We start from the raw sequence: 24,318 nt of genomic DNA, 5'->3' as shown, positions 1-24,318 counted from the left end.
ATACTATTGCATATATTTCTATGGTCTATATTCAAATTCTTTACAACCAATGTTAACATTGTTATTACATTTTTATTAACCTAATTATAAACAATTAAAATACTTATGACAGCATCTTTAAAGACTTTTATCCCACTAACCCATGGTGTTTCGTGTAAAAAGCATTCCATGCCAGTGAGAGAGCAGAATATTTGTAAGTAGACCCTGTTGCTAAAGAAAATCTTTGTCTGGGATGACTCACAGACGCATGGTGTTCTGAAGTGACGTCCAGGTCGTTTCCAGAGTTTGGCTGAAGTTGCATAATATTAAATATATTCAGTTTGTTGCAATCTTTCCATATACCCAGTTTCAGTGTGTTGTCCATTTATGCCCCGCGGTTGAAAAAAACCCTGCTTTAACATTAGCACATACCACCCCCTACTGGAAGGTACGCAGAAAGTAGGCAGCATTGTCTCTGTTTACTAATTAAAAGGAAAGCTGCATTAACAGTACAGTTAAATGCACAGAATATAGTATATTTTGCACCAAGATTGTCAAAAGTATCTTTTACATTTCAAGTGGATGGAAAAGTGAAAGATCAGAGAGTGGATGATAAAGTTGGACGGAAATGGAACACTAGTTAAATGTTGGTTTCCATTCGGAAGTATTAAATTGTCACCCCCATCACTTAACGTGCGTTTCAGTTGCTATGACAAGCATGTAAAACTTTCAGTAGATTTACCTGGTGTATGGATTTCCAAATGTCTTAAGGGTACGCGCTGAAATGTCGGAAGCAGTGTTTCAGGCACCTAAACGCCGTGCCAGAGTGTACGAAGCGTACGAAGCTCCGTTCCCCGTTCTATTGACAGCAGAGGATGCAAAACTACCGGTGGATCTAGTCTACAGGGCAGAGATAGTGAATAAGAATGTTATAGTCAGGGATCCAGATCACATACAGGCTTTGTATGGCAAGGTATGCAGCATCTCAGCGCTTCTTCTTCAAACGTGTTTTGACCTGGTCGTCTTTAGAAAGACTATTGTCGTCGCCACTGTTTTCTTCCATGTGATGTCATAACAGGTTCTCTATGCTCCAGGGTTACTTTGGTAAAGGGATGCTGTCCAGAGCCAGGCCAGATTACTGCATCTCTAATACGTGGGAAAGTACGTGGTACATGTGTCACAAACTTAAATATGTTTTTGGGCATTGGTAAATGTATTAGAAATGATCAATACTAATATCTGTTCTATTTTGTAGAGCTTGGTGACCGTCATCTACCGGTCATCTCTCTATCTAAGTAAGTACCTATTTGACATTAACAATGCAGCAACGACATATTGACAGTATAATCTTATGCAGCAATGAGTCTACTGTCATGACATACATTCTGCTTCCCAGATATCAACAGCGTCTGAGCTGGGTACGGGATGGCCTTCTTGGCCAGGGATTGGACCTGGACACTGTCAGTCAAACACTACAAAAGTTCTCACGGGAAGTAGAGATTGTAGACAGAGAGATGACTGGAGTTGAGAATGGACGTAATGAAGGTGAGACACCACACAGCCCTACCAGTGAAGGAGTGGAGAGGGCAGGAGGAATAGACCTGGTAGATACTTCCCAGGAGGCTGAGCTAGATGGTCATGTCCCCCAGGCCAAGAGGCCAAGGAGGCAGGGAGACCCCAGGTTTGACCCCCTAGCAGAACTCTATCCAGAGGAGCCAGAGCAGGTGGACCAGCAGGTCCTATCGAAGGTCAAGTGTGCCAGGCATGACGACTGGATCATTCACTGTGGCTGTCGGCTGGAGGAGAGCCATCTAAAGGCAGAGGCCCAGACCAGAGAGAACTCGCAGAGAGACTATCCAGGCCATGAGTATGTGCTTGTGGAGGAAGAGGATGAGGAGGAGGAAGAACAGAAGAAGGAAATGGGAGAGGCAAGTTTAAGTTTGGGCTACTTTCATTTTAGATTCTGTATATCTGTGGGTGGGTATTTCTGCAGAAAGTTAGTTGTCGACATATCTAATTATATTGTCAGTCACTGTTGAACGTATTGTCAAGCTAAATGTGTTTTCTATTATCTTCATTTAGAGAGAAAGACCATTAAGGCACGTATGCCGAATTAACCCTTTCACACTGATAGAATACCTACAGCTGAGCTTAGAAGAGGTAAGAAAATGAATCAAGTCAAAAGAATATGATGCAATGACTCCTCAACAGCAGACCATATGAATAAACGTCTCTTTAATGACTTTATTTTACTGTCATTTGAGGGCGTGTAGAGTTCTCAATTACAGGCTTATTTTCACAGCTGGCTCTGACGAGCTGTATCAGAAGCCAATGAAAATAACCGAGCGAGCTGTGATCGTGGCACGGAGAATTCCTCCTGTGTCCTCCTCTCTGTCCTCGGGAGCACCGAGGCTCATGTTAACACAGCCCTCCCTGCTGGAGCGCTGCGCGGACTGAAACATTGGCTCCCATGGCGGGAATGTCATCAACCATCAGTTGTTGCTCAACTCATTGGGGGATAATCAAGGGATCAGACTTGACAACTCCATATGGATAGATGGGTGTTGTTGTTTTTATGTCGAGGCGTTTCTTTTGTGGCTCTCCTTCTCCCACGCCAAATGTGTTCCTGAGGTAAATTCATGTTGAATGAGTCTCGGAGAGCTCTGCTGTTTCAACTCGCCCCCGTAGTCCCGTAAGCAAACCTTGACAGGAGCCCTGTTGGGGCCTCCTAAATTAGAAGAAGTGTAAAGCCTTTTTGCGGAAATGGAGCACTCCAGTTGTGTTTTTCTAAACAATCCTTTTAGAACACAAATATTTGTCAATTCTCTTCTCCCCCCCCCCCCCCCCCTCCCCAGACATTTTTCTTGGTCTATGCGTTGGGGTGCCTTTCAGTTCACTACGATGAGGTAAGAACTTATGTATGTAAGCTTTAAGCTGCCTGTTGAACATCTATTGCTATTATTTAACAACCCATGTCGAATGTGAGGAACAGCAATGTTTGTCTTTCTCTTTTTTTTTTTTTTTTTTTTTTTTTTTTTTTTTTAAGGAGCCATTGTCGATTTGCCAGCTTTGGGAAATGTTCAGTTTTATTCAGCCCCATTTTGAGACAACGTACATGGCCTACCACTATTTCCGTAGTAAAGGCTGGGTCCCCAAGCCTGGAGTCAAATACGGGTCAGACTTCAGTAAGTATCAGCGATACCTTTAAAACCTGAACTATTCAAGTAAAACATACCTGATTCAGTAGTGGATACTGCATAATCTGCCTCTGACACCATACCAACAACCATGTATACCATGTGTTAGCAGCAACCGCAAGCACACGTTTGTCTGTAATATTAATGATGTGAAAGGCAGAGGTGGCTGCAGGTTGATGTCAGTCAGGGTTTTGTTTCCAGAGAGCACTGAAAACCTCAAGATCAGATGGGAGCATTTTACCAAATAATTGTTAGTCTGACTCTTGGATGTAACGCCAAGTTGAGCTGGCACTCTATTTCGAAGTGTCTTTTACGTCCATTACTATTTTTCTAGGTCAAGGTAAAAAGGCTTTGAACAGTGAATTTTTAGGCATTGAACCAAACGTAATCTCGGTGTAACTCAAACCCCAAAGTTCGAGGAGGGTTAATCAGATGGGAGAATGCTGGCTGTGACTCAGCCAACAGCAGACTCACTGGAGACGAGACTCATATGATCCCTGTCTGCCACAAACGGAATCAATCGCAGATTTTCCAGAAGGTTTAAGTAACACCTTACCTTTTTCATTGAATTATTCAGGCCCACTAAGCTTTGCTTTCCTTGCCCACCTTGGCATGCGTCCTTGTACACCATATGAATGTCCAAGGTAGTAAATGTTACTCCCAGCCAGACCTCAGACTGTTCAGTATGTCACACTGTGCTTCTGCTCCTTCCAACATACAGTGCTCTACAGAAAAGGACCTCCTTTCTACCATGCAAGGTTAGTATCAGTGTAAGTACAGTATTCCAATTCAAAAGCCATTGTGCTTTTTCCTCCCTAATTCTTTTTGAATTGGTAGTTACTCGGTGGTGGTGGAGAGGGTAGCTGAGTCATTCCAAGATGCACCACTGCGACCCTTCAACTGGAGGTCACTGGCAGCACTCAGCAGAATCACCGGCAATGTCTCCAAGGTAACTGCTTCTGTATCTACGGCGACAGCGCATCACTGAGCCAGACCTCGACAACAGAGATGTATTTGATTTATATAGCATGGTTGGTCATTAAACTTGTGGCCCTACAAATATAAACATGGCCATGTTTGGGAGTCAGGGAATCAGGTGGCTGAGAGGTTAGGGAATCAGGTAAAGTGACGTTGTGTCCTTGGGCAAGGCACTACACCCTACTTGCCTCTGGGGAATGTCCCTGTACTTACTGTAAGTCGCTCTGGATAAGAGCTTCTGCTAAATGACAAAATGTTAATGTAAATGTTTGGACTGACCCCAACTGAATGGTAGGAACGTAAACCGCTTTGTGTGTGTCATTCAGGAGCTGATGTTTTGTTACGTCATCTATCCAGAGGACATGACAAAGGAGGACCTGCGTTCTCCTGAGTGCGTGCGCAGGGTCAGAGTTCAGGTGGGATAGATGCATGCATGCTTCCTGAGCTGTGACAATAGACCCTGATAACACAGGACTTTGTCATAGGACCTGCTAACAGACTCTCTCCCCTCTTCTTTCTCATCGTTAGGAAGTCATTGTAAGCAGGTGGATATCATCGCGAGAACGCACAGAGCAAGATGACATTTGATTTGTAGTTGTGGATTGGACACTTTTCTTTTTTTACTCCTGTATGTGTATGCATTGATTGTCTTGAAGATTCTCAATAACTTATATTAGTTTGCGCTTGCGATTTTTCCATCACATTTTCTGTGAAAATACAAATAAACATGTTTTGCACATGCGTAAAATTGATGTATTTGCACAGACAAAAATATCAGAAGTCACAGTTAATTAAAAGTTGTTTGATAGACTTGCCTAAGGGAATAGCCTCTGAAACATGAATAATTAGCAATACAATCCAATGCAGGAAGGAACGAAGGAAGGGAACCAGAGTTCTCTGTCAGAACAACACATTCAACACACACACACTTGGCAAGGCACATAAACACTTAAGTGGCTACTTCTACACACACACTGACACTTGAGACCCATTTAAGTAAAGGCCATCCAAACAGCTTACATGTTTTTCCATCCAAAATTTATAATCACAGACAAATCGTTTCACTCAATGACCATTAGATACGTAAACAGCACTGCCATTTAACAGCATGGATTTGTCCTTTATGTCTTCGTTTTCCCATCTTTCTCTTCCTCGCTATAATCTTCATCTGTTTCTTTCCGGGGGCTGTCTACTATGTAGAAATGGTTCTTGGTGATTTCCCGATACAGAGTGGTGTACTTTGATGCCCTTTTTATCCTAGGCAACACAAAGCTCTGCGTGAACGAGTCCTTCGTGAGTGGCCTTTTTCCCTGAGTGCCCAGTACGCAGTTTAGAAACATCAGAGTGTAGTTATAGCAGTTGTGGGTCTCTTCATCAAACCTGCAGAGTCAACAGGAAGACATTTTCATGGATATTTGGGAGAACATTTGGTAAGCTTAAAATGAGCACAAAATGGGGGATAGGTTTGGCTGAGTGGTTAGAGCTTTTAAACGCAAATCAAGAAGTCACAGGTTCAAAATCCCCCTCTTTGTTGTTTTGGATCAAAGTGCTAATTTAATATATCATTTATAATTAATACTTACTGAATGACTACTTACTGAAGAAATACTCTACCCTAGCAACTCACCGTTGCCATAGTGTATCCCACATGGGTGCTTGGGAGAACTTGTCAAGGTACTGGTTCCACTGGTCAATGAGGTTGTACATGTCAGGCTGGACCAGAGGAATGCTAAGGCACTTCTCCCATCCTTGGCAATCCTTTCGAACCCCTGTCTTTGTGTAGTTGTAGACCACTCCTACATGAAACCAACTGTCACTATGGTGTGGCCACTTAAACAGGGTTTAAAATGTCTGGCATCTGAACTGTTACACTTTAAATTGCATTCATTAATCAACCATGTTGTAGTTTGAGCAAGGCAAATACCTACCATTGGTATCAGTGATCCCCGTGTGCAAATCTGACCCTCCATCAAAGTTGCTGAGTAAAGAGGAAAATGAGGTGAAATGACTGGACGTTTTCCCTACTTGAGATGCGACCCTGTTTAGCTGTCCCAACCACATGCAGCCCACAAGGCTTGTTACCTGGATGGGTTGTCCTGGGCGGGTGCCACGAGGAAGGAGCAGGGTGTTTTGTGTCCGTTGGAGAAGGGGTTGGGTATGCTGATAGGAGCCTCCTCCAGCCTCCTGCCACTGAAGCTGATGCCACATTCGGGGCACTCTTCTGGGACGAACAGGCAGAAGATGTCCTTGTGGCAGTGGCTGAATTTGATCACACTCTTCTCCATTGGTGGGGAACATGGAGCTCCTGCTGTTTCCTTTGCTGCCACGGGCTGTCGTGTGGCTTCATACGGACTCAGCGGCAGTTGGATAGAGTTCCTACTGTTCTGTGACGTTCACACAGTCTACTCATCTGTCACAGAATGGGAGCCTAGCACCAACCGACTGTATCAGATTGCACATGGTCAAACCGTCCTCTTTTCAATCGTTGCCCAATTTCTTTTCGACTCCTTTTCTTGACCGTTCCAGAGAGCGTCCTCACCTGTAAAGAACCTGGTGCCATGTCACACTGGGCCACAGAGCCACGTTTTCATGAAATTCTCAACTTTGTGTATACTGAAGAATGTAGTCCATTTAGAGCAGGACTTTGGATGAGCTCGGGTTACTTCTAAGCAATACTTAGCCTTTTGAAGTGCTACTGTGCAACTGTATCACCGAAACAATTAGCCATAGGTCAAATTACATAACAATGGACAGCACATTGTCCAATGCTGACAGTTGTGCACATGCAACATTAGACTTTAAAGTAGTGTGATGAAAACAATGACTCGGTGATTGTCTGTTTGATTTTATTATTTTTTCTCTTGTACAAAAACATAGTGGTATAGTGGCAACAAGCTGTTCCTTTTTACAGATTGTCTCTCATAAAAAGTTTTTATGGTGTAATTCCTTGTTGCAAACACAAACAATTTCACATCTGTTATATTAACTGCACTCAATTTAAGCATCTCATTTGTCAGCAATGTAAAAGCCATGCAAAGAAATCTCTTGGTAGACTCTGAGATATTTAGAGACAGTCTTAATGTGAGGAAGGACATGTTGCCCGGTAAAGACATCTCTGCTCACACAGTCTTTGCCCTCGATCCGCCTCATGTGGTTGATGAAGGCCAAAACAAAGCCATAACAGCAAGAGGCAAACTCCCTCTCCTCATGAAACCTGTTTAAAAACACAAATCTGTCAGTTTTATTTGTTAGTTCTGCTGATGAACATTATAGAGAGGATGAAAGTGTATAGAACCTGTGAGGGGACCACCCGGGAAGTGAGGAGAATGTCTCGAGCTCGCTGTCCCACTGCCTTCCAAAGATTTCCTCTCCAGGTGCTACTAGTGGCACAGATATGCACTGCTCCCACCCATGGTCATCTCTCTGCATACCTGACAAAGTGTAGTTGTAGACCACACCTGGAGAAGACATATCAAGAAACTTGACGAAATGTAATAGATGCTGATTATAATAATACATCGTTTTATTTACATAGCCTACTTTCGGAGATTACCTTTTGAGTTTGTAATGCCAACATGCAGTTCGGAGTCATTGCATTCACTGTAGGACGAAAAATACAGATAATCACATTAGAGGGACTATAAAACAATATAAAACCACAGATCATGTCATTTAGATTTCAAGTCAGCATTTACATGGTTCACCTAATAAACATTGGTCCTTGTTGAGAGCCTATGACAAAAGCGCGTGAAGCCTTGTGTCCGTTGCTGAATGGACATGGAACAAGAACAGGTGCATCGAGGAGGCCAAATCTCATTGTGGAGAGACAAAGTGGACATCGTGGAGGTTCGCTTATTAACGTATTGTCATCAGGCGTGGGCATCTGATGTAAATTATTTTGGCAGACAAAACTAAAAATATTTCGATCGCAATGACTAAATTTCAAGACAGTGTTTTCCATCTTACCGGAAAATGCAGGTGTGCATACGGCGCCGTGACAGGTGTTTAAAGGCGGAGTCAAATGCTGAATTGCTTGGCTTTAAAAGGATCATAATATGTGTGTGAAATATTTTAATTGTAAATCATTCGTTTATTTCAACATTATCAAGCACATTGTAATTGTAACAGTAGACCTGACAATTATTATTTGCCAACAGGCTTCGTACTCGGAACAATTTGTCAGTCGAACCTGGGAGTTCTTAGGTACCATTTCAGCTTGGACCCAAACGTGACAACAGGAACAAATAGATACTGTTGCGCCAATGTTATTTTGGGTTGAAAATGACCACGAAGCAAGTCACCTGCAGGTAGATTTTATTTGACTTTACCTATCATAATTCCGTTTTTAGAACCAGATTTTGAAAGCCAAGAGTTAGCTAGCGAACCCGCTACCTAGCTAGCGTCTGTGTTTTTGTAAGTCTTGAATTGCTAGCTGCACATTTGCATTGCACTTGGTGCATGGCCATTACATTACTCATTAGCTATATCTAGCGGCTCGGTACTATACAGTACTCTACCTTCTACTCTAACTTTCGAGCAATTTCGTTTGTGGTGTTAGCTGGTTAGCTAATGTAAGATAGCATTGTGATCAGCCTGACTAGCTAATGTATTTAGGGCCATACGTTTTGAAGTGAACATTGGTAGCTACGGCTAGCTAACTTAGCTTGAAAGCTACCTAGCTAGTCTGTCCAATTCCTTTCGCAAAACGTAGCTAGCTAACTAGCTAGGCTACCGCGTTACAATACCTCGCTAGCAAACTCGCATCTACCAGATCCCATTCATTTTTATAAGTTGCTGCATTTGGCCTTGGTATTAGCTTACCTGCTAGGAAGATAACTCAAACGAATTGCTGTGCCCATTTATCACTTGTATTTCAGATATTTCTTACATGGAGTATGCAGAGAAGGGAACAGGTGCATGTTCTCTCATGACTTGACTACAAGTAAACCGTCAACCATTTGCAAGTTCTATCAGAGAGGCGTGTGTGCCTATGGAGAACGTTGCCGGTAAGAGAGAACAGCACCAACTGAATGTTTCCGATTTTTTTCTTAACGCTCCTTGTAATAATTTAGCTCATTTATTAACTGCACTTTTCAGTCCTGTAAAAACTGGCTAAAGTGTAAACGTTATGTTACAACCAAACCTGATCTACTCACATCACGCCACGGGTTGTGGTTGATACTTGTTCCAGGTATGACCACATCAAGCCCTCTGGAGGGAGAGGGGGAAGTGTCCCTGCTGACCCGCCCAGCAGAAGCCCTGGTGTTGGGGCCTTTGTTCCTGGGGCAGGCCCCCCAGCAGCCACTGGGAGACACGGCAAGAAACCCCTAGTCCTGAGAGATAGAGGTAAGCTTGTTCAAGGTCGCTGCAACGTTGCATCCAAAAGCAAATGGGAAAGCATGAATGGAGTTCAGCATTGTTGGGAAGATTCTCTATGTAGGCTACATGAAGCTTGGGTCTTCGTGAGGTCAAGAGGTCATGCAGCGAGGCCCCACTGAGAGCGAATATAGACATGGAAGGCACTCGGGGCCCAGACTCTAAGAGACAGTAAGGGGGCCATACATGCACTAATAGGGGCTTACATGAGGAACGACTTGTTTGTATGTTCTACTGTATCAGGTGTACTGATCTCTGAGACCCTTTAAGGATCAACCCTTTTCCAATTGTCGTGCCTCCTTCCGGCCTGCCTTCAGACAGATATCCATCCTGTCAAGCACGTGTTGTAGGTTAAAACAATTGGGTTCATAGTTCTGAATCATGGTACTTATAGATACATTTCAATCTAGACCTAGTTCAGATCATTGGAGCTGTGCCTTGAATTTTTATGACAGTTTGTTGTTAGCCACTAGGAGGTGTCATTGTCATATATGTACAGTACATTGAGTTGCATTTGCATCCAGTGTTCCATCTTGCCTATAATGATTCTTTATCTGATTTGGAAAAAAAATAGGCAAAAATGTTTCTTCTATCCTTAACAATTCTCCCCCTATGTCCTCTCTCAGCGCTTGGATGTGACAGCCGCATGCTGCCGTATGGAGGAGAGAGTGCAGAGGTGGTGCCCGAGGCAGAGTGCTGGGACTACCCGGACCCCACCAGCCAGGCCAAGCCTCAGACCTACCTAGAGGCCATGCGCACTGGGCTGGAGTGCTCCGCCACCGCCGGCCCCGGGTCCTACCCCGACATGCTGCCCCAGCCGCAGCCCCAGCTGTGCCCCTACGCTGCGGCGGGCCAGTGCCACTACGGCAGCAGCTGTCCTTACCTGCACGGTGACATGTGTGACATCTGCAGGCTCCAGGTGCTGCACCCCCACGACCCGGAGCAGAGGAAAGCCCACGAGAAGGTTAGAGTCCCTCCAACACCCGTTAAAGCTAAGCATCAGGGAAAATGGAACAATCCAAGTGACCTTAACCAAACCATTTTGTCCTGCAGGTCTATTCATTTTATGCAGTTTTTAATGTGTATATATATATATATATTGTATGTGTATATATACACACACACTCCTTATACATTGAAACAATAAACACAACCTGTCTCATTCTCCCCCCCCCCCCCCCCCAGATGTGTATGCTGGCGTTCGAGAGCGACATGGAGAAAGCGTTTGCGGCGCAGCACAGCCAGGACAAGGTGTGCAGCATCTGCATGGAGGTGGTGTACGAGAAGGCAGCGGCCTCCGAGCGGCGCTTCGGCATCCTGTCCAGCTGCTGCCACACCTACTGCCTCAGCTGCATCCGCCAGTGGCGCTGCGCCAAGCAGTTTGAGAACAAGATCATCAAGTACGGCTTGGAGCTGCCCGTTTGGGGAAATGGGAGTAGATGGAGATATGTCGTTGGGACCGTTGACTTATTTTTTGGAAAAAATCCGTTTGTGGTTGTGTCTGTTGGATTTGTTGTTGGATCGTTGACTCATTTAAAATAAATCCGTTTGTGGTCATGTCTGTTCGTGGAGAGAGACACGTGCACTGTATGGGACCTGGTAGAGGAGTTAGTCCGTGAACTCGGGTTACCTAACAGCTCCTCCCCCCTGTCTGTGTCCAGGTCATGTCCCGAGTGCAGAGTGGTATCGGAGTTTGTCATCCCCAGCGTGTACTGGGTGGAAGACCAGGACGAGAAGAACAGACTCATCGAGGAGTTCAAGTCTGGAGTCAGGTCAGACCAGCGTCCCACCCTTCTGAGTTCCGTTCCTGCTCGGTGGTTACGTGCAGCGGAGCAGCTCCTCTCGTCGGACCGCTGCTGCCGTCTCGTATTAATATAACACCTCGCATAAGTCATTCGCCAGATGATGTGAAAATCTGCATGTCACTGACCCGACGCACCATTGGACCGGAGGTGACGGTGGCAGTCACGTGCCGAGGGAGGGCTGTTGTCCTGTAGGTGGTCACGTAGAGCCATCAGAAATAGACAGGGAAAGGTCAGCAGCTGGGACTCTAAACTGTAGATGGTGGAGAGCCATGGTAATCCATAATCCAACAATCACACACACACACACAAGGAAAGATACACATACACACACACTTGCGTACGCAGACACGCACTCGCCTAGCGTCGTCCTATGAGAAGTTACCAGGGATTATATGAACCCCTTCATGTTGTGATAGAAAATTCTTGCGATGTATATCGGGCTTAGCGGCCTCACCGGTGTCAAATCGAGTGTCAACGTCTAGGAGAGATGAGGCAGCATGCTTCATGGGAGGACTCCCAAGTGTGACGTGTCTCGTGTTCCCTCCTCACGCAGCAAGAAGCCCTGCAAGTACTTTGACCAGGGCCGGGGCACCTGTCCGTTCGGAGGGAAATGCTTCTACATGCACGCCTACCCCGACGGCACACGCGCCGAGCCCGACAAACCTCGCAAACAGCTCGGCTCTGAGGGGAACGTGCGGGTAAGGGGTCGTCACATGGCACTCGATGAGGATTTTGAAAAGAGACAGGGCAGGCCGGCTCGGTCGAACGCTGCGTCAGTCTTGCAGAACAGCCCGGCGCGCGAGTGTTGAAACGTTCTTTCCCCTTTTTCTCGTTTGTAGTTCCTGAACAACGTGCGCCTGTGGGACTTCATCGAGGAGCGGGAGCACCGGGCCGTGCCTCATCTGCAGCACGACGACGAGGTGAGCGAGCTGAGGGAACTCTTCATGCAGATGTCTGGACCGGGGGACGACAGCGGGGTCCCGCCCCCTGCCCCTCACTGAACCAGCCCCGCCCACTCTCACCACGCCATCTCCCAGCCCCGCCCAGGGCTGCTAACCTGCTCGCTGATGTCTCATGTTAAACTGCATACAACACTGGACAATAAAAAAAAAAAATATTCGCCCTTACTGTTATAGTTACAATAGGACATATTATTTCAGTAAAAAAAAAAAATGAAAAAAAGTTTCATTTCCTGTAAAGAAGTTGTGTGAGCTCATGAGGCCTTCTGAGAGTTGTTCAGCAACATAGACAGCTTAGTGCCAGTGTAATGTCCATTTTAAATTTTGGAGCAGCCCGCTGCTTTCCAGCCAGTCATGTTACAGAAATCCTGTTACAGCCAATTGGGTTTGGCGAGGCAGGCCTTGCTCGGCTTCATTTGTAAAACCACTGTCAATCAAACTCGAGGGAAAGCGTGCAAGTTCAGACAAGAATTGTGGGTGCTGCCTCTCATATTTGAATTCATTTTACTAGTCCCCCCTGATGAAGCTGGTGATGAAGTTGTTGGTCAGTTGATTTGGTAACCCAATTGAAGTTTGTGCGCGTTTGCATGAAGGTGGCGTATTCGGCAACGCAGGCAGAGTTTGCGTAATAGTGTAGTGCCTGTTGCCGGCTTGCGAGATCCAGGCCATGCCCGCAACATGTTTTATATACAATTCATAGACCTTTTGTTTGTTTCCGCAAATAGCTCATCTAAACATTGTCACACGTGGCACTGCATGTCCTTGGGTCATGACGAAGACACCTGCCGACTTGCAACTTCATGCAGTGCCCGGTTCTCAAGAGAGCCAGATATAACCCCCACACAGATTCCTGGAATTATAGTTGGATAATGGTACCTATTGTAGCTTTAAGCCTTTCTTGTCGGATGGTTGGTTTGAGGTTTCTTTTTTCTCCCCCCACCCCCCCCCCCAATGGCATTTTTACTGTGTGGTTGTTGTGAGAGGAAAAATGGTAAATCTGTACATAGACGTATCCACAAATGGTTCCGTTAGAGAGCTCCTATATTTTCCTGAGACGCTTTAGATAACGTTTTGTCAAGAGTGGAAGTCTTTTTCAGCGTGGGTTTGGGATCTTAGAAACATGACTGCTGCATTGTGGAGCAGGTCCAGCGGTGGCTGTCCAGACCAAGCTTAAGCAAGTTCTGGATTAAATTGCACTTTCAATGGGACTGTTCTGTTGAAACTCATTTTATTCTAAGAGTTGGCTTAACCTCGGTCTGCAACCCTAACCATATTGTGTACTGTATATTCAACAACACAGAATGAAGGAAAGGTGACTTCAGTGTCATGCACCCAAATCTATCTCAGACCATTTATTTCTATGAAACATGAAATTCTGCTGTGTTTTAGAAAAGTTACATTTTTGTTGTAACTAGTTCCTTATATGAACTGTCAAGTATATAACTGTTTATGGCTGCTCACTTGAGATTTAGTGACAAAGTGACTTTTATTCTTTAATGGTATGAAATCATGCTGACCTGATCCCACATTTTATGTGAGTCAATAAAAAAAGAGTAACTGCCAGAATGTCAACAAATGATATCATTAGTGTATTATATGAACTGTCTTGTTGAGTGACACTGGAAAGACTAGACAATAGCAGTGAGTTTGGTGTCTAAATATATTATGCTAAAAATGTTTCAAATAATGTATAACCTATAAATCATCCATGAGAATGTTGATTTATAATTATCCACCTTCATTTCAGTATTAATTATTTCTTTGTTTATTCAATTACAAAATGAGTTCATTCACACAATAAATAAAAGGTTTGACAACACCATTGAGTTTCATAGCCTCTTCTCTATCAGGTAGGACTTCACTTGATTTTATGTATTTTTTCAATTAAGTCAGTCATGATAGTATTTAGCTTTATTTTATTAAAATATGAATAAACATTTTTTTTTGCAGGTGTAAGCTTATTCAAGTACAATTATAACCCTCAGAGGCAAACAATTACCTAAATATATGAAAATCCATAATCATTGTAGACGTGAGTCTTCTGGCACTCCTAATCTTCATCTGGTTGTAACAGACTGGCAATTACCTCATTATTAAAACCACAAACTACTACCCTGTTTGACCTCAGTTTCACCATCATTCTTGGATCTAAGCAGGCAAGTAACAATCCCTATATACCTGCTTGTCAAGCTGTGTAATAAGTACTCATTTAAAATCAGTTTGAATGGTCATACATTTCATGGTGGCATTCACACCAGTAAGAAGACAAGAATAATCGCAATGGCAAAGTGTCTCCTAGTCCCGTCTGTTTTCAAACAGCTGTGCTCCAGACACCATTCAGCACATGTGGTGAACATTCAGTGAATGTGGGGAATCGGGGGAGGGAAAGTCTGGTCACTTTTAGCACAAATCACTCCCAAGAAAAAAAAATAGAGTGCAACTACACGTCATACAACATCTGTGAAGTCTCTCGTGCTGCTCCACATCCTCCGAGGCAGTCTCTCTCCTGCTGCTCCACCTCCTCCGGGGCAGTCTCTCTCCCTCTCCTCTTCACTTGCATTAGGTTGGCAACGGGTGGCTGAGCGTGCATCCAGTTACCGCCTGACGCGAGGCAGGCACGTGGTAGAATCAAAGTCGGGTTTCTATTGCGCCGCTCGTCTGCGGACCCCTAGAAAACGGGCAGCCTGGAGGTCAGGGTGCAGGTGGTGATGTCGGCGGTGTGAGTGGCTCTGTGCAGCGAGGGCTCGGACGTGCTGCGGTTGATCTTGGGGAGCGCGTGCTGCAGGAGCTCGATGGAGGACAGGACCTGGGGTGGAACACAGAGCCCAAACAAAGGGGTCCGCTCGAGTGAAAACGTAAACATCGGGAACGTAAACACAACCTTCGCCCCCCTTGATGTCTAATCGCTCCCGCTCGACTGCGATCGCCGTTTCACGAAACAAGTCGAGTTCATACGGTCTACACACCTGATTCAAACGAATGGGTTGTTATCGAGCTCTGTGGAAGCCTCATAACGACCATTCATTGGAATCAGGTGTGCTGGATCAGGGAAACGTCTCAAATGTACAGGACAGTTTGACACCCCTGTGCTATGGGCAGGAAGAGGAGGAGCTGTGGGCGGTTACCTGAGGGAAAAGGGGTCGGTCGTCTTTGGACTTCTTGATGCAGTCGGCCACCAGCCTCTTCATGGCCTTGGGGCAGCTTTTATACAGCTTGCTGAGGTCAGGTGACAGATAGCCTCTGCCCACCATGTAGATGATCTGGGGAGAGAGTCAGAGGGGGTCAGTCACATGACGGACCAGAACCTCAGAGTTTTCTAGAGCGCACCGTAATAGCCAGACCAGCCAGTAGATGAGTGACGTTATATGGTCTCTACCCGTTCCTCCATTTAGATTTATGACATTCAAATCTCCTTAGTTATATATACAAAGAAACAAAATAGAAGCCAACTGTCTGGAACGTTCTGTGGTATCAGACCTTATATACATATCTCTCGTGTTGAGACTGCAGCGTGGCCATCGCAGAACCTGACCACATCATGGGAGGCGAGCCACACTGCTGACGAGAGCCTTACTACAACCCTGAAAAAACTCAGTCAGGGTTTTTTTTTTTTGGTTGCTTTGTTTATTGTTGTCTTACTCAAATGTGTCTCAATGAGCTTTCCTACCATTTCTGTCTTCACCTGAAGTTTCGTGATGGCACCAGTTGAGTAGTTCGGCTCACCAACTCTGAACCGCTGAGTTCATTGGTACTGATAGCGCTGGCTCTTATCCACGTGCGTATTTTGCATAGATAGCACCTCACGCGCATGAACAGATGTCTCTTCTAGACTGGGTCGGAGAACGGTGTGCTGTAGTTACCTGGTCTCTGCTGGCTATCATGGAGTAGGGCAGCTCTCCCGTCATCAGCTCGTAGAGCACGACGCCATAGGAGTAGACGTCAGACTGGAAGCTGTATGGGTTGTTGTCCTGCATCCGGATCACCTCGGGAGACTTGACACGGACAGAAGAGACCCCGAGCCACTTACTATGACCGTCGCGTCAATAAAGTCAAGTACCTATGTTCAGGTCTTGGCGTATGAAGCGATGAGGGACTTTTGGTGAAAGCGTGGAAGGGACATGTTGAGCTTACCATCCAGAGTATAGATCCTGAGGGTTGTTCCACCTGGTGGGAACCGCTCCACCTGGCCTTCACCGTAGCCAGGCCGAAGTCCCCGATTTTCACAGTCAAACCCTCGTGGAGAAAGATGTCTAAAGCAAAGTCATGGGGAGATCGGTGCGGAGTTGCTATTCAAAAGTATGTTATGTATGAGTGTTTTTTAAGTGTGAACTACATCCATCTCTCTTGCAAAGGATACTGTTGGATTTCATGTCCCGGTGAATGATATTCTTAGCGTGTAAATAACTGCAAGAGATAAGAGGAAGGTGACAGTTGATACACGTGACATTTATTGTCATTTCTGGTCTATATGCCGATCCTGAGCCATGGCTTATGTCTGGGAAAGTAACTGACAGAAGCCTGGCTTAGTCAGTAAACTTGCTTCATGGAACAGGCCCCAGGCGGAACAAGACGCTTACTCCATGCCCTGAGCAGTCTGCCTGGCGACGTCGATGAGCTGGAACATCTGGAGGTTGGTCTCCTGAACATGGAGGTGGTTGTAGAGGCTGCTTCCATCGCACCACTGGGTCACGATGGCCAGGTTGTCTTTGGTCATGTAGCCCATGAACAACAGGATGTTGACGTGCCTGGTCTTCCTGTCGCGCGGGAGGGAAAACGGAGATTGGAGCCGTGTCCTCTGCGCCGCACAAAGCGGTCCTTTCCTATTTGCTGCTTGGCGCCGGCTCTCGTCTTACCTGAGGACGGCCACCTCGTTGCGGAAGGCCTGGAACTGTTCCGGAGTCGGATCTGTCACCTTAAGGATCTTCACTGCCACGTCCCCTGAGAGTGAGATTCAGAGTGAGAGATGCTGAACGCGGCCAGGAGTCTTCACGAGTCGAGCAGGAAAGCGCTTTCAAAGTCACAGAGTCAACACAGGGTTTGTGGAACAAAAGGTTTATAAACATGGTCACTAATACTCACCATGCCACTTCCCTTTGTAGACAGTTCCAAAGGACCCTGAGCCAATTCTAGAATGGAGCACCACCTCGCTAGCCTCAATCTCCCAGTAGTAACTCGAGTCTCTTTTGTCTCTGGGGCGCTGGGGGGGGGCCAACAGACTTCTATAAATGGCTTGATACATACCCAATAGAACTGAAATGCAAATGTTAAAGATCAAGGAGTTTGTGCTGTGTGTGTGATCTCTAAATCCTACTATTCTGTTTTTCTCCTGAGAGTTGGAGGAGGTGGCTCTCTCCCTGTGCATGGGGGTTGGGACTTTCTGCTGAGACCAGCCTGGACTTAGGTCTGGAGGGCTCTCTGAAAGAGAAAACACTGCTTGGTATACTTATCCATTCACATCTATAGGTCTCATCACAACACCTAGTTCTAAATGGACAGGGAGTCATGCATTCTCCATGTAAAATACACTTAACTTGGCTAATTCTTATCAAGATAAGAACTGTGAAATGAAAAATGTTTCAACAGGTACAACTAGATTCCTTACCAGATTCGTGACTTCTTAAGGCATCCTAAAAACAGCAAGGGAAAAGAGAGACGTTTGCATTTTTCCAACATCCCGCATACAACATTTCTCTAGATCTTCTGACAAAAAGTTTGAAGGAATGCCAATTTTGTTAGCCACAACAGTAATCTGGGGTTAGTGGGGTTTACTGACACCCCTGCAATCCTTTCTACCCCTAAGAGTGATGAGTGGCAGATCATCTGAAATCATCCTGGAATGGGAGTTGTGTTGCAAGTCATCAGCCTCACATACAAGCAGGTGGAGGCGGCCATTTTACAGTAAACATTTTAGCCCATGGTGACAGGGTAAAAGCAGTCCTTTGATAGGCTGATAAGAGTCATACGCATATCAAAATAACCATGGGTCGTGAACCAATGAGGAGGTACAAGGAGGTACAAACTGGGCCAGGGTATCATTACATCAAGGTAGCCATGAAAGCAGTTATCCTGAGTCTGTGACTAAGCCAGGCTAGAGATTGTTCCTTCTAACCTTGTCTCTGGTGGCGTCATTTAAAGGGCTGGAGAAGCGAACAGTACCTACTCTCCTCTTCAGGCCAAGCCTTCGGCAGCAGGAGCTGGCAGCGGGAGGCAGGCTATCTAGCTACACCCCATGACACCACAACAGAGTAGGGAGGTGAAGAAAAGGAGGAACAGACAGTACAAAAACAAATAAAAGAAGACAGGGAGGAGAACTACTCGGGCGACTAGTACACCCAATACAATTATCGAATCATTAACATCAGAGGAGAACAGAGGGGAGGAAGAAGGGTGGAGGGGAAAAGGCAGGACATGCCCGAGAGAAGCTGAAAGGCCCTGCCAGCTTAATGTTTACAACCTAGTGAGGTCAGCAGACACAGTAGTTAGTGTCTCACACACTGGAGATCTGTCCTGTGTAAAAATAGCCAGATCTGCTTTCATGTTACGGCTATTTCGAGTTTGTATAAGAGAGCTGCAGAATGACACATTGTGTGCGGGGGGGGAATGACTGAGCAGCTAGATCAGACGGGGAGAAGGAACCCCACTAGAATGTTCCGCTGACCAGTTCACTACTGCTTTAGCTACTGCCCATTAAGCTTCCCCGGGCGGCAACAACAACAAAAATCCACACATGGCACGGCAAACCGAAAACCGGATTCCAAAATGAGCTTGAATGCTGCCGAGCTGTGTTTGGCCCGGCCGTTGGCCGCAGGCGTCTGCCGTTTACCTCGTACATGCTGGTATCCAGCGGCAGGGCGGTGCTGACCATGTGGACGTTAGGGGTGGAGGTGGACCTCTGTCTGGGGGAGAGGGCTCCGTCAGGGGGCGGACATGGGGCGATGTAGTTGAAGGCGTGAGGTGTGGAGTGTCTGTGATAGGAGCTGAGGGAGACAGAGGGGGGAATGAACAACACTGATCCGGTCACGTTACCTTCCTCGGCGTACACTTTCCAGTTAGTTTGACCACATCCTTTGTGTCTAAGCTGGCTTGCTGAAATGTACGGTTTGTATTGCAGAAGCCCGTGTTGTAAAATGGAAAGAACGTCACGAGTTTGGATCGTGAGCCAAACTTTGCAGCGTCCACCGAGGGCAAAGTGCTCCCCTGTCTGGAGTCGTCTGTTGTTTGAGGAGCACACCCCTGAGAAATACTACATGTCTGTGCTGCTGCCGTCCGAAGCCCCTGTGATTGGCTGGCTAGTCTGTTGTTGTGGCCATCTGTTGATCTGCCACAGGAACAACCCACATGGAGAAGTACTCTCCGTTCCAGGGTTAACCCTCTCTTAGGACACCTGACCGACAATCGCATAGACTGCCACGATAGTTACTTAGCATGCTTTAGGAACTCCCTTAGCGTAGTGCTGGTACAACAAAAGATGTTAATGGCATATGGAGAAGCACAAGGCTCATTTATCTTTAATGAGATACTCGACTGCGAGAGTGCAGTCGGTACAGTGAGGGTACAGTACCTGACAGGAAACCTGGAGAGAGAGTCGCGCATGCGCCGTGACGTGAGGGGAGGAAGAGAAGGAGCACCACTTTCACCAGGGCTTGGGAACAGGCTGGGGGGGGGAGGGGAGAAGAAGATCACATCAGACGGGACATAGGCCTTGCTGAAAATTTGGCAAGTTGAAAATCCACCGCCCGCAAGTTTGCCTTAGGGCCCGGCCATAGGTCGTTCACCTTATCAAAGAATGGCCCTTTTGTTCTAAGCCCTGCCCACCCAGTTTTTTGTTCTCTCATTGATAAGAATGATAAGTATCGGGACAGCAGAGGTAAGAGTCTGTATGCAAATGGTTCAGACAATGCCGGAGCGCAGACGGACTTACAGGAGCTGTCGGATGTTGCTCCAGTCTACACACATGGTGGGGACCTTGGTGCTGCAGTGCTCGTGGAATTTGTAGCCACACGTTTGGCAACGGAAACCGTTCAAGAGAAACTTCTGGCATATGTCACAGAAAGCCAGCTTCAGAAACGTTTTCCGTACCTGCAACGACACCGTCTATTACATTAATCGCGGTCACATGAGTCTATGGTCAACGACAACAAAAAACGGTTTCTGGAGCACTCACAAAGTTATGCGTAGTCAGAGGAACATGGTCCAACACTTCCACCAGAAGCTCTTCCCCGATCAGTGACACGGCGTCTGTGTTCCAATCCATTCTCGATTTTCTGCTACATGACACAGGAGGCGACAGAGAAAGTCAAATGTGGTCAAAGCTTAGGAGACAAACAATAAATACCAGTTCGAGAGTGTGCGGGGCAAAACGACGGTCCTAATAACTCGTCTACCGCATCCTCGGGTTAAGGCGGCAACACGCTCTCCAGGCTTACCTTCTCTGACCAGGATGGAGCCTAAAGACAGCGCAGCACTCGGGCTGAAGCCCCCGTACCTTCAGGGCTTTGATAAGGCAGTTGTGCAGAGTCATACCTGGCCGAGCGTTCACCTGGGGGGAAACAGGCACCACGTTCATTTCCCTTTGACGTGCACCGAAACACTGACCGTGAACTTGCGCGACGTGCGGAAGGACAACGCACTCATTCGGGGGTTGAAATGTCCTTCCTCGGACCAGCTTACCACGGTGCGTTGCTTGTTAGGCAGGTAAACCCGGATGGTGCTGCTCGTCTTCGAGGCGTCCGGGATCTTCCCGTCCTCCGATGAGCGCCGCTGATATGGGAAGCCTTTCATGATGGTGGGGGACAGGCCAGCGTCATCAAACACAGAGTCCTTTAATCCAAAGCCATTGCTGAGCGTCTTCCAGGCACCTTGAATGTGCTCCATTGGTACACGCAAGCTTCAATGATCTTGGAAGATACAAACCAAAAAACACATTTTCAACATTTCCTTTCAACTCTGGATAGGTTCACCGAGTGAGACCAACACCTAAGGGTAAGTTAAAGGGGAAGGACTGCAATTGCAGGGTTACCCTGACTACTGCAGAACATTTACATGAGGTGGAGCACAGTCAGGCTACCAGCAGCTGCGTGACAGACCAACTCCAGGTTGGTCACATTGAGGCTAGGGTTAGTAGATCTGGGGTTAGTGGGGGTCAGACTGGCCCGGGAAAGTGCTGGCTCTCATGTTATCACAGCTGTGTTGAGGCCTACCATCAATTCTTAGCCCCCCTCCCTGCAAGAACGGACAGACATGGATCAGTGTCAACATGCTGGGGACCTACTGCTGGTGTCATGTGCTCGTCACACACACGCACGCGCACGCCAGTGGTTGTGCACTCAAATGCACAGAACAACTGTTTTTTCCACACACACACACACCTCCCCACGTGTCCAGCAGCCGCACAGCACTGCACAGTCCACAGCAGTGCTGTGTGATCACAGAGGCTGGGAGTGGGAGGGTTCTCTTGTCAAAACCTGACGTTCAGGTCTGTGGACTTGGAAAGGGCACAGCTAATCACACAAGTGATCGTTCGTGCACTCAGCGTGCAAAGAGAATGAGGAATGACATTCTTTGAATACAGTCATGTCATACCATTTGCTGAGGGTAGGTACACACTAAATATGTGGCGGTTCTAATCAGTCTTTATTCAGTGCAAGTTATGCAAGTTCAACTCTGGGCTGAGCTTTCCTGCCCCAGCCTAGTAACATACCCACCACATTTTCTGGATAGCACTGGAAAAAGCTATTTGACGTCCTACACTTGTCTAAGTTGGAATGCTTGTGCAAGAAAGGTTGAAAATCATAAATCTCTATCCATTTCAATGCATTGACAGTCTTTATGGCATGTCCCACCCTCCTATAGAACTATGCTGCCTAAATACTTATTATTGCCATGACTTGCAAAAGTTCAGCTGGTAACACAAGTGCTCACGCTGAGTTTTCAGGATGCAAACCAGTTTAGCAACTCTTTCTGACTGCATGAGATTCAGGCAATATGCCAATGCTTTACGCTGCAATGTTAGCTCAACTTCCTCACTGGTCAACGTGAGCAACAAGGCCTGAAGAAAGCCTCGTCTCATGCACTTAAGTCAAAAACTAAAAACGGACTTGAATCACCTTTTTTTCAACTAAAAACATGAAAGGAGTGGCCTATGGTTGAACCTTTGTAATGCAGGTTATTTAAATGTACTCTGCGCTTAAAGCACTGAAATACTAATTGACTCCAATAAAACTCTGTAGAGCACAGATGCATGGATTTAAAATGAATGGGCAAATGTCTTAACTAGATTTTAAGGCTACTTGTACGAGTTAAGACCAGGCAAGTTAGGCATTTAGGTGTGACCAACATGGTTATGAGGAAATTGCTGAGGTATATGAGGTTCTTTCCTAATGGTGGCTATTGCAACTTACCTAAATATCGCCATCCGCGAGTTTGCTTACAGAGTAAATACCCCCATAACATCATCTCCATGTCGACCCGCAAGCAAACATGGCCATGACTCTTAATGTCAAGAAGACTACAAAAAAACGTAGCTAAGTGCTGGTCAACCCTGAGGACAAACTGTAACCTGACTGCATTGTGGGGTCTACTGTGCATGACAGAACCGATTTAAAAAGGACCATTAGTTAGAAGCTGTTTAGGGGATTATGATTATGATGAATGATCCTAGGATCTATCCCTCAAATCGTACTTATACCATTCACACTAGACATTATTAAACCCTAAAGGTCCGAAACTTAAAGCTAAAACGAATTGCGTTTCACTTCGTTTCTGAGCATGTAGGCTATGTTGCACGCTCAATGTGTTATTGTATACCTTGAACACCCAGCTAGCTGCAAATTATTAAATCATAAAACTGGTTTGAATAAAGCATTGTTCAATAAACTTTAGCAAAGGACGTTGTTTACCAACACTTGTGAGTCAAAGATTGTTGCAAGACCCATGGAGTGTTGTGAGCCTAGCCTATAACAGGCTACTAAACTCAAAAGGACAATGCGCACGAGTCAAATTAAACAAAGCAAGTTTGTTACTGGGATGCCCCATATAATCTTAATTGTTGTCCGTAACTCCTTGTGACAATTAAATGTTTGAAAACCACAACATGCATCCGAAACTGTATCCTACTCACCAAAGAAAGTTAGGAGATTGTACTCCGCCATGGCTATCACTGTGGAAGAAGTAGCGCGTTGGTTAGTGACATCATCATTGGAAATACACACCAGAAAAGCAGCGGTGTCCCGTTTTCCGTTGCCAAGGGAATGTCACGAAAAAGATATTCAGCGGGATAGTCTAGCTAATACTTGTACCATTTAAAACTTTTAAGTCTTGACAGTGTTTCGTCACAAACGGTGCATGCAAGGGCAATAATTGTTCATATGAAGGCTACCTATTACATTACCAACCCAACATGACACCGAAAACCTGTTACACATAGGACTACCTTGTGCATAGTGCACACGTAAGCAATAAAACTCACTTGCGTGGCAACTTGCGTTATAACTCACTTGCGCCGCAACTTGTGTAGCCTACTTGCACACTTTCCGCCAGATACTGTAGGCCTATATTTCCTTGTTTATTCCGCTATTAGCTAAAACACAAGCACCAATGACAACTTCAACAATATGCTGATGCACTGACTTCCTTCAAGGGTTGATTGTGAAAGGTCAGAGGGATTTCTGATAAATGAAGACACCGTTTCTGAAACGTGTTGTGGCCTTGCCATTACGAAAGAGTCTTCTAACCATACTGAAATACAATATAGAAAAAAAAGCTTTAGTGACACTGTCTGTAAACAGGATATTTAGAGAACACACTTCGAGGTCGAGCCGGGTAGCCTACAATATTAAGGTGTTCACCTAAATTCACGCCCACTTTATTGAAACGTGACCTTGATGAGGCTGTTTTAAAAAACAAGTAGCCTACACATTCAGAATCAGAATCAGAAGTATTTTATTCGCCATGAATGTTTGCACAAACAAGGAATTTACTTTGGCAGGGAGGTGCAGACATTGAACATATAGTAATATTGAAACT

General features: G+C 45.8%; 5 protein-coding genes across 11 annotated transcripts; 2 read left to right on the top strand and 3 right to left on the bottom strand.

Moving 5' to 3' along the window:
- The first annotated feature begins 648 nt into the window (after window positions 1–648).
- tsen2 (TSEN2 tRNA splicing endonuclease subunit) lies at window positions 649–4,895 on the top strand. Its single transcript, XM_047025294.1, has 11 exons — window positions 649–952; window positions 1,074–1,140; window positions 1,235–1,274; window positions 1,376–1,907; window positions 2,062–2,139; window positions 2,835–2,885; window positions 3,026–3,164; window positions 3,898–3,934; window positions 4,014–4,125; window positions 4,481–4,570; window positions 4,683–4,895. Exons 1-11 carry the CDS (start codon window positions 764–766, stop codon window positions 4,740–4,742), a joined length of 1,395 nt encoding a protein of 464 aa, XP_046881250.1. The 5' UTR covers window positions 649–763; the 3' UTR covers window positions 4,743–4,895.
- A 380-nt stretch (window positions 4,896–5,275) lies between these two features.
- mkrn2os.2 (MKRN2 opposite strand, tandem duplicate 2) lies at window positions 5,276–6,439 on the bottom strand. The gene is made up of 4 exons (XM_047024594.1): window positions 6,237–6,439; window positions 6,083–6,132; window positions 5,782–5,950; window positions 5,276–5,534 (listed from the first exon to the last, which is right to left on the bottom strand). The coding sequence occupies exons 1-4, from the start codon at window positions 6,437–6,439 to the stop codon at window positions 5,276–5,278; spliced, it is 681 nt and encodes a 226-aa protein (XP_046880550.1).
- A 545-nt stretch (window positions 6,440–6,984) lies between these two features.
- Window positions 6,985–9,119, bottom strand: mkrn2os.1 (MKRN2 opposite strand, tandem duplicate 1). 2 transcript variants are annotated; one of them, XM_047024743.1, is made up of 4 exons: window positions 7,859–8,163; window positions 7,708–7,754; window positions 7,450–7,612; window positions 6,985–7,368 (listed from the first exon to the last, which is right to left on the bottom strand). In XM_047024743.1, exons 1-4 carry the CDS (start codon window positions 8,113–8,115, stop codon window positions 7,161–7,163), a joined length of 675 nt encoding a protein of 224 aa, XP_046880699.1. In that variant the 5' UTR covers window positions 8,116–8,163; the 3' UTR covers window positions 6,985–7,160. The 2 variants fall into 2 exon arrangements, with proteins under 2 accessions (XP_046880699.1, XP_046880700.1); XM_047024744.1 differs by lacking the exon at window positions 7,859–8,163 and adding an exon at window positions 8,976–9,119 and having other exon boundaries at window positions 6,992–7,368.
- mkrn2 (makorin, ring finger protein, 2) lies at window positions 8,165–14,116 on the top strand. Its single transcript, XM_047024742.1, has 9 exons — window positions 8,165–8,211; window positions 8,312–8,461; window positions 9,032–9,160; window positions 9,346–9,500; window positions 10,157–10,494; window positions 10,716–10,930; window positions 11,192–11,302; window positions 11,889–12,033; window positions 12,175–14,116. Exons 2-9 carry the CDS (start codon window positions 8,436–8,438, stop codon window positions 12,334–12,336), a joined length of 1,281 nt encoding a protein of 426 aa, XP_046880698.1. The 5' UTR covers window positions 8,165–8,211; window positions 8,312–8,435; the 3' UTR covers window positions 12,337–14,116.
- A 74-nt stretch (window positions 14,117–14,190) lies between these two features.
- Window positions 14,191–24,085, bottom strand: raf1b (Raf-1 proto-oncogene, serine/threonine kinase b). Of its 6 annotated transcripts, none has more exons than XM_047024737.1 (18): window positions 23,762–24,085; window positions 23,414–23,452; window positions 20,965–21,191; window positions 20,721–20,833; window positions 20,459–20,561; window positions 20,216–20,373; window positions 19,856–19,948; window positions 19,118–19,271; window positions 17,897–17,921; window positions 17,606–17,709; window positions 17,374–17,491; window positions 17,148–17,232; window positions 16,872–17,048; window positions 16,652–16,698; window positions 16,426–16,544; window positions 16,155–16,286; window positions 15,420–15,554; window positions 14,191–15,100 (listed from the first exon to the last, which is right to left on the bottom strand). In XM_047024737.1, exons 3-18 carry the CDS (start codon window positions 21,166–21,168, stop codon window positions 14,963–14,965), a joined length of 1,905 nt encoding a protein of 634 aa, XP_046880693.1. In that variant the 5' UTR covers window positions 21,169–21,191; window positions 23,414–23,452; window positions 23,762–24,085; the 3' UTR covers window positions 14,191–14,962. The 6 variants fall into 6 exon arrangements, with proteins under 6 accessions (XP_046880693.1, XP_046880694.1, XP_046880695.1 ...); XM_047024738.1 differs by having other exon boundaries at window positions 23,790–24,085; XM_047024739.1 differs by lacking the exon at window positions 23,762–24,085 and adding an exon at window positions 23,592–23,734.
- Window positions 24,086–24,318: the final 233 nt, after the last annotated feature.

The sequence above is a fragment of the Hypomesus transpacificus genome, chromosome 9 (assembly GCF_021917145.1).
Source record: "Hypomesus transpacificus isolate Combined female chromosome 9, fHypTra1, whole genome shotgun sequence".
NCBI lineage: Eukaryota > Metazoa > Chordata > Actinopteri > Osmeriformes > Osmeridae > Hypomesus > Hypomesus transpacificus.
Note: the sequence above shows the minus strand (reverse complement) of the source record. Positions and strands in the feature narration are given on the sequence as shown.

Coding starts and splice junctions, on each gene's coding strand:
- tsen2 (XM_047025294.1), top strand. CDS start 764: ATGTCGGAAGCAGTGTTTCAGGCACCTAAACGCCGTGCCAGAGTGTAC. Junction 953..1,073: donor TACAGGCTTTGTATGGCAAG/GTATGCAGCATC, acceptor TCTATGCTCCAG/GGTTACTTTGGTAAAGGGAT. Junction 1,908..2,061: donor AGAAGAAGGAAATGGGAGAG/GCAAGTTTAAGT, acceptor ATCTTCATTTAG/AGAGAAAGACCATTAAGGCA.
- mkrn2os.2 (XM_047024594.1), bottom strand. CDS start 6,439: ATGGAGAAGAGTGTGATCAAATTCAGCCACTGCCACAAGGACATCTTC. Junction 6,133..6,236: donor GCCCAGGACAACCCATCCAG/GTAACAAGCCTT, acceptor CTCTTTACTCAG/CAACTTTGATGGAGGGTCAG. Junction 5,951..6,082: donor GGGGATCACTGATACCAATG/GTAGGTATTTGC, acceptor GGTTTCATGTAG/GAGTGGTCTACAACTACACA.
- mkrn2os.1 (XM_047024743.1), bottom strand. CDS start 8,115: ATGGAAAACACTGTCTTGAAATTTAGTCATTGCGATCGAAATATTTTT. Junction 7,613..7,707: donor TGGCATTACAAACTCAAAAG/GTAATCTCCGAA, acceptor TGTCTTCTCCAG/GTGTGGTCTACAACTACACT. Junction 7,369..7,449: donor CCCGGGTGGTCCCCTCACAG/GTTCTATACACT, acceptor GTTTTTAAACAG/GTTTCATGAGGAGAGGGAGT.
- mkrn2 (XM_047024742.1), top strand. CDS start 8,436: ATGACCACGAAGCAAGTCACCTGCAG. Junction 8,462..9,031: donor ACGAAGCAAGTCACCTGCAG/GTAGATTTTATT, acceptor CTTGTATTTCAG/ATATTTCTTACATGGAGTAT. Junction 11,303..11,888: donor GAGTTCAAGTCTGGAGTCAG/GTCAGACCAGCG, acceptor CTCCTCACGCAG/CAAGAAGCCCTGCAAGTACT.
- raf1b (XM_047024741.1), bottom strand. CDS start 21,168: ATGGAGCACATTCAAGGTGCCTGGAAGACGCTCAGCAATGGCTTTGGA. Junction 20,834..20,964: donor CTAACAAGCAACGCACCGTG/GTAAGCTGGTCC, acceptor GTTTCCCCCCAG/GTGAACGCTCGGCCAGGTAT. Junction 16,545..16,651: donor CCGGGACATGAAATCCAACA/GTATCCTTTGCA, acceptor ACTTTGCTTTAG/ACATCTTTCTCCACGAGGGT.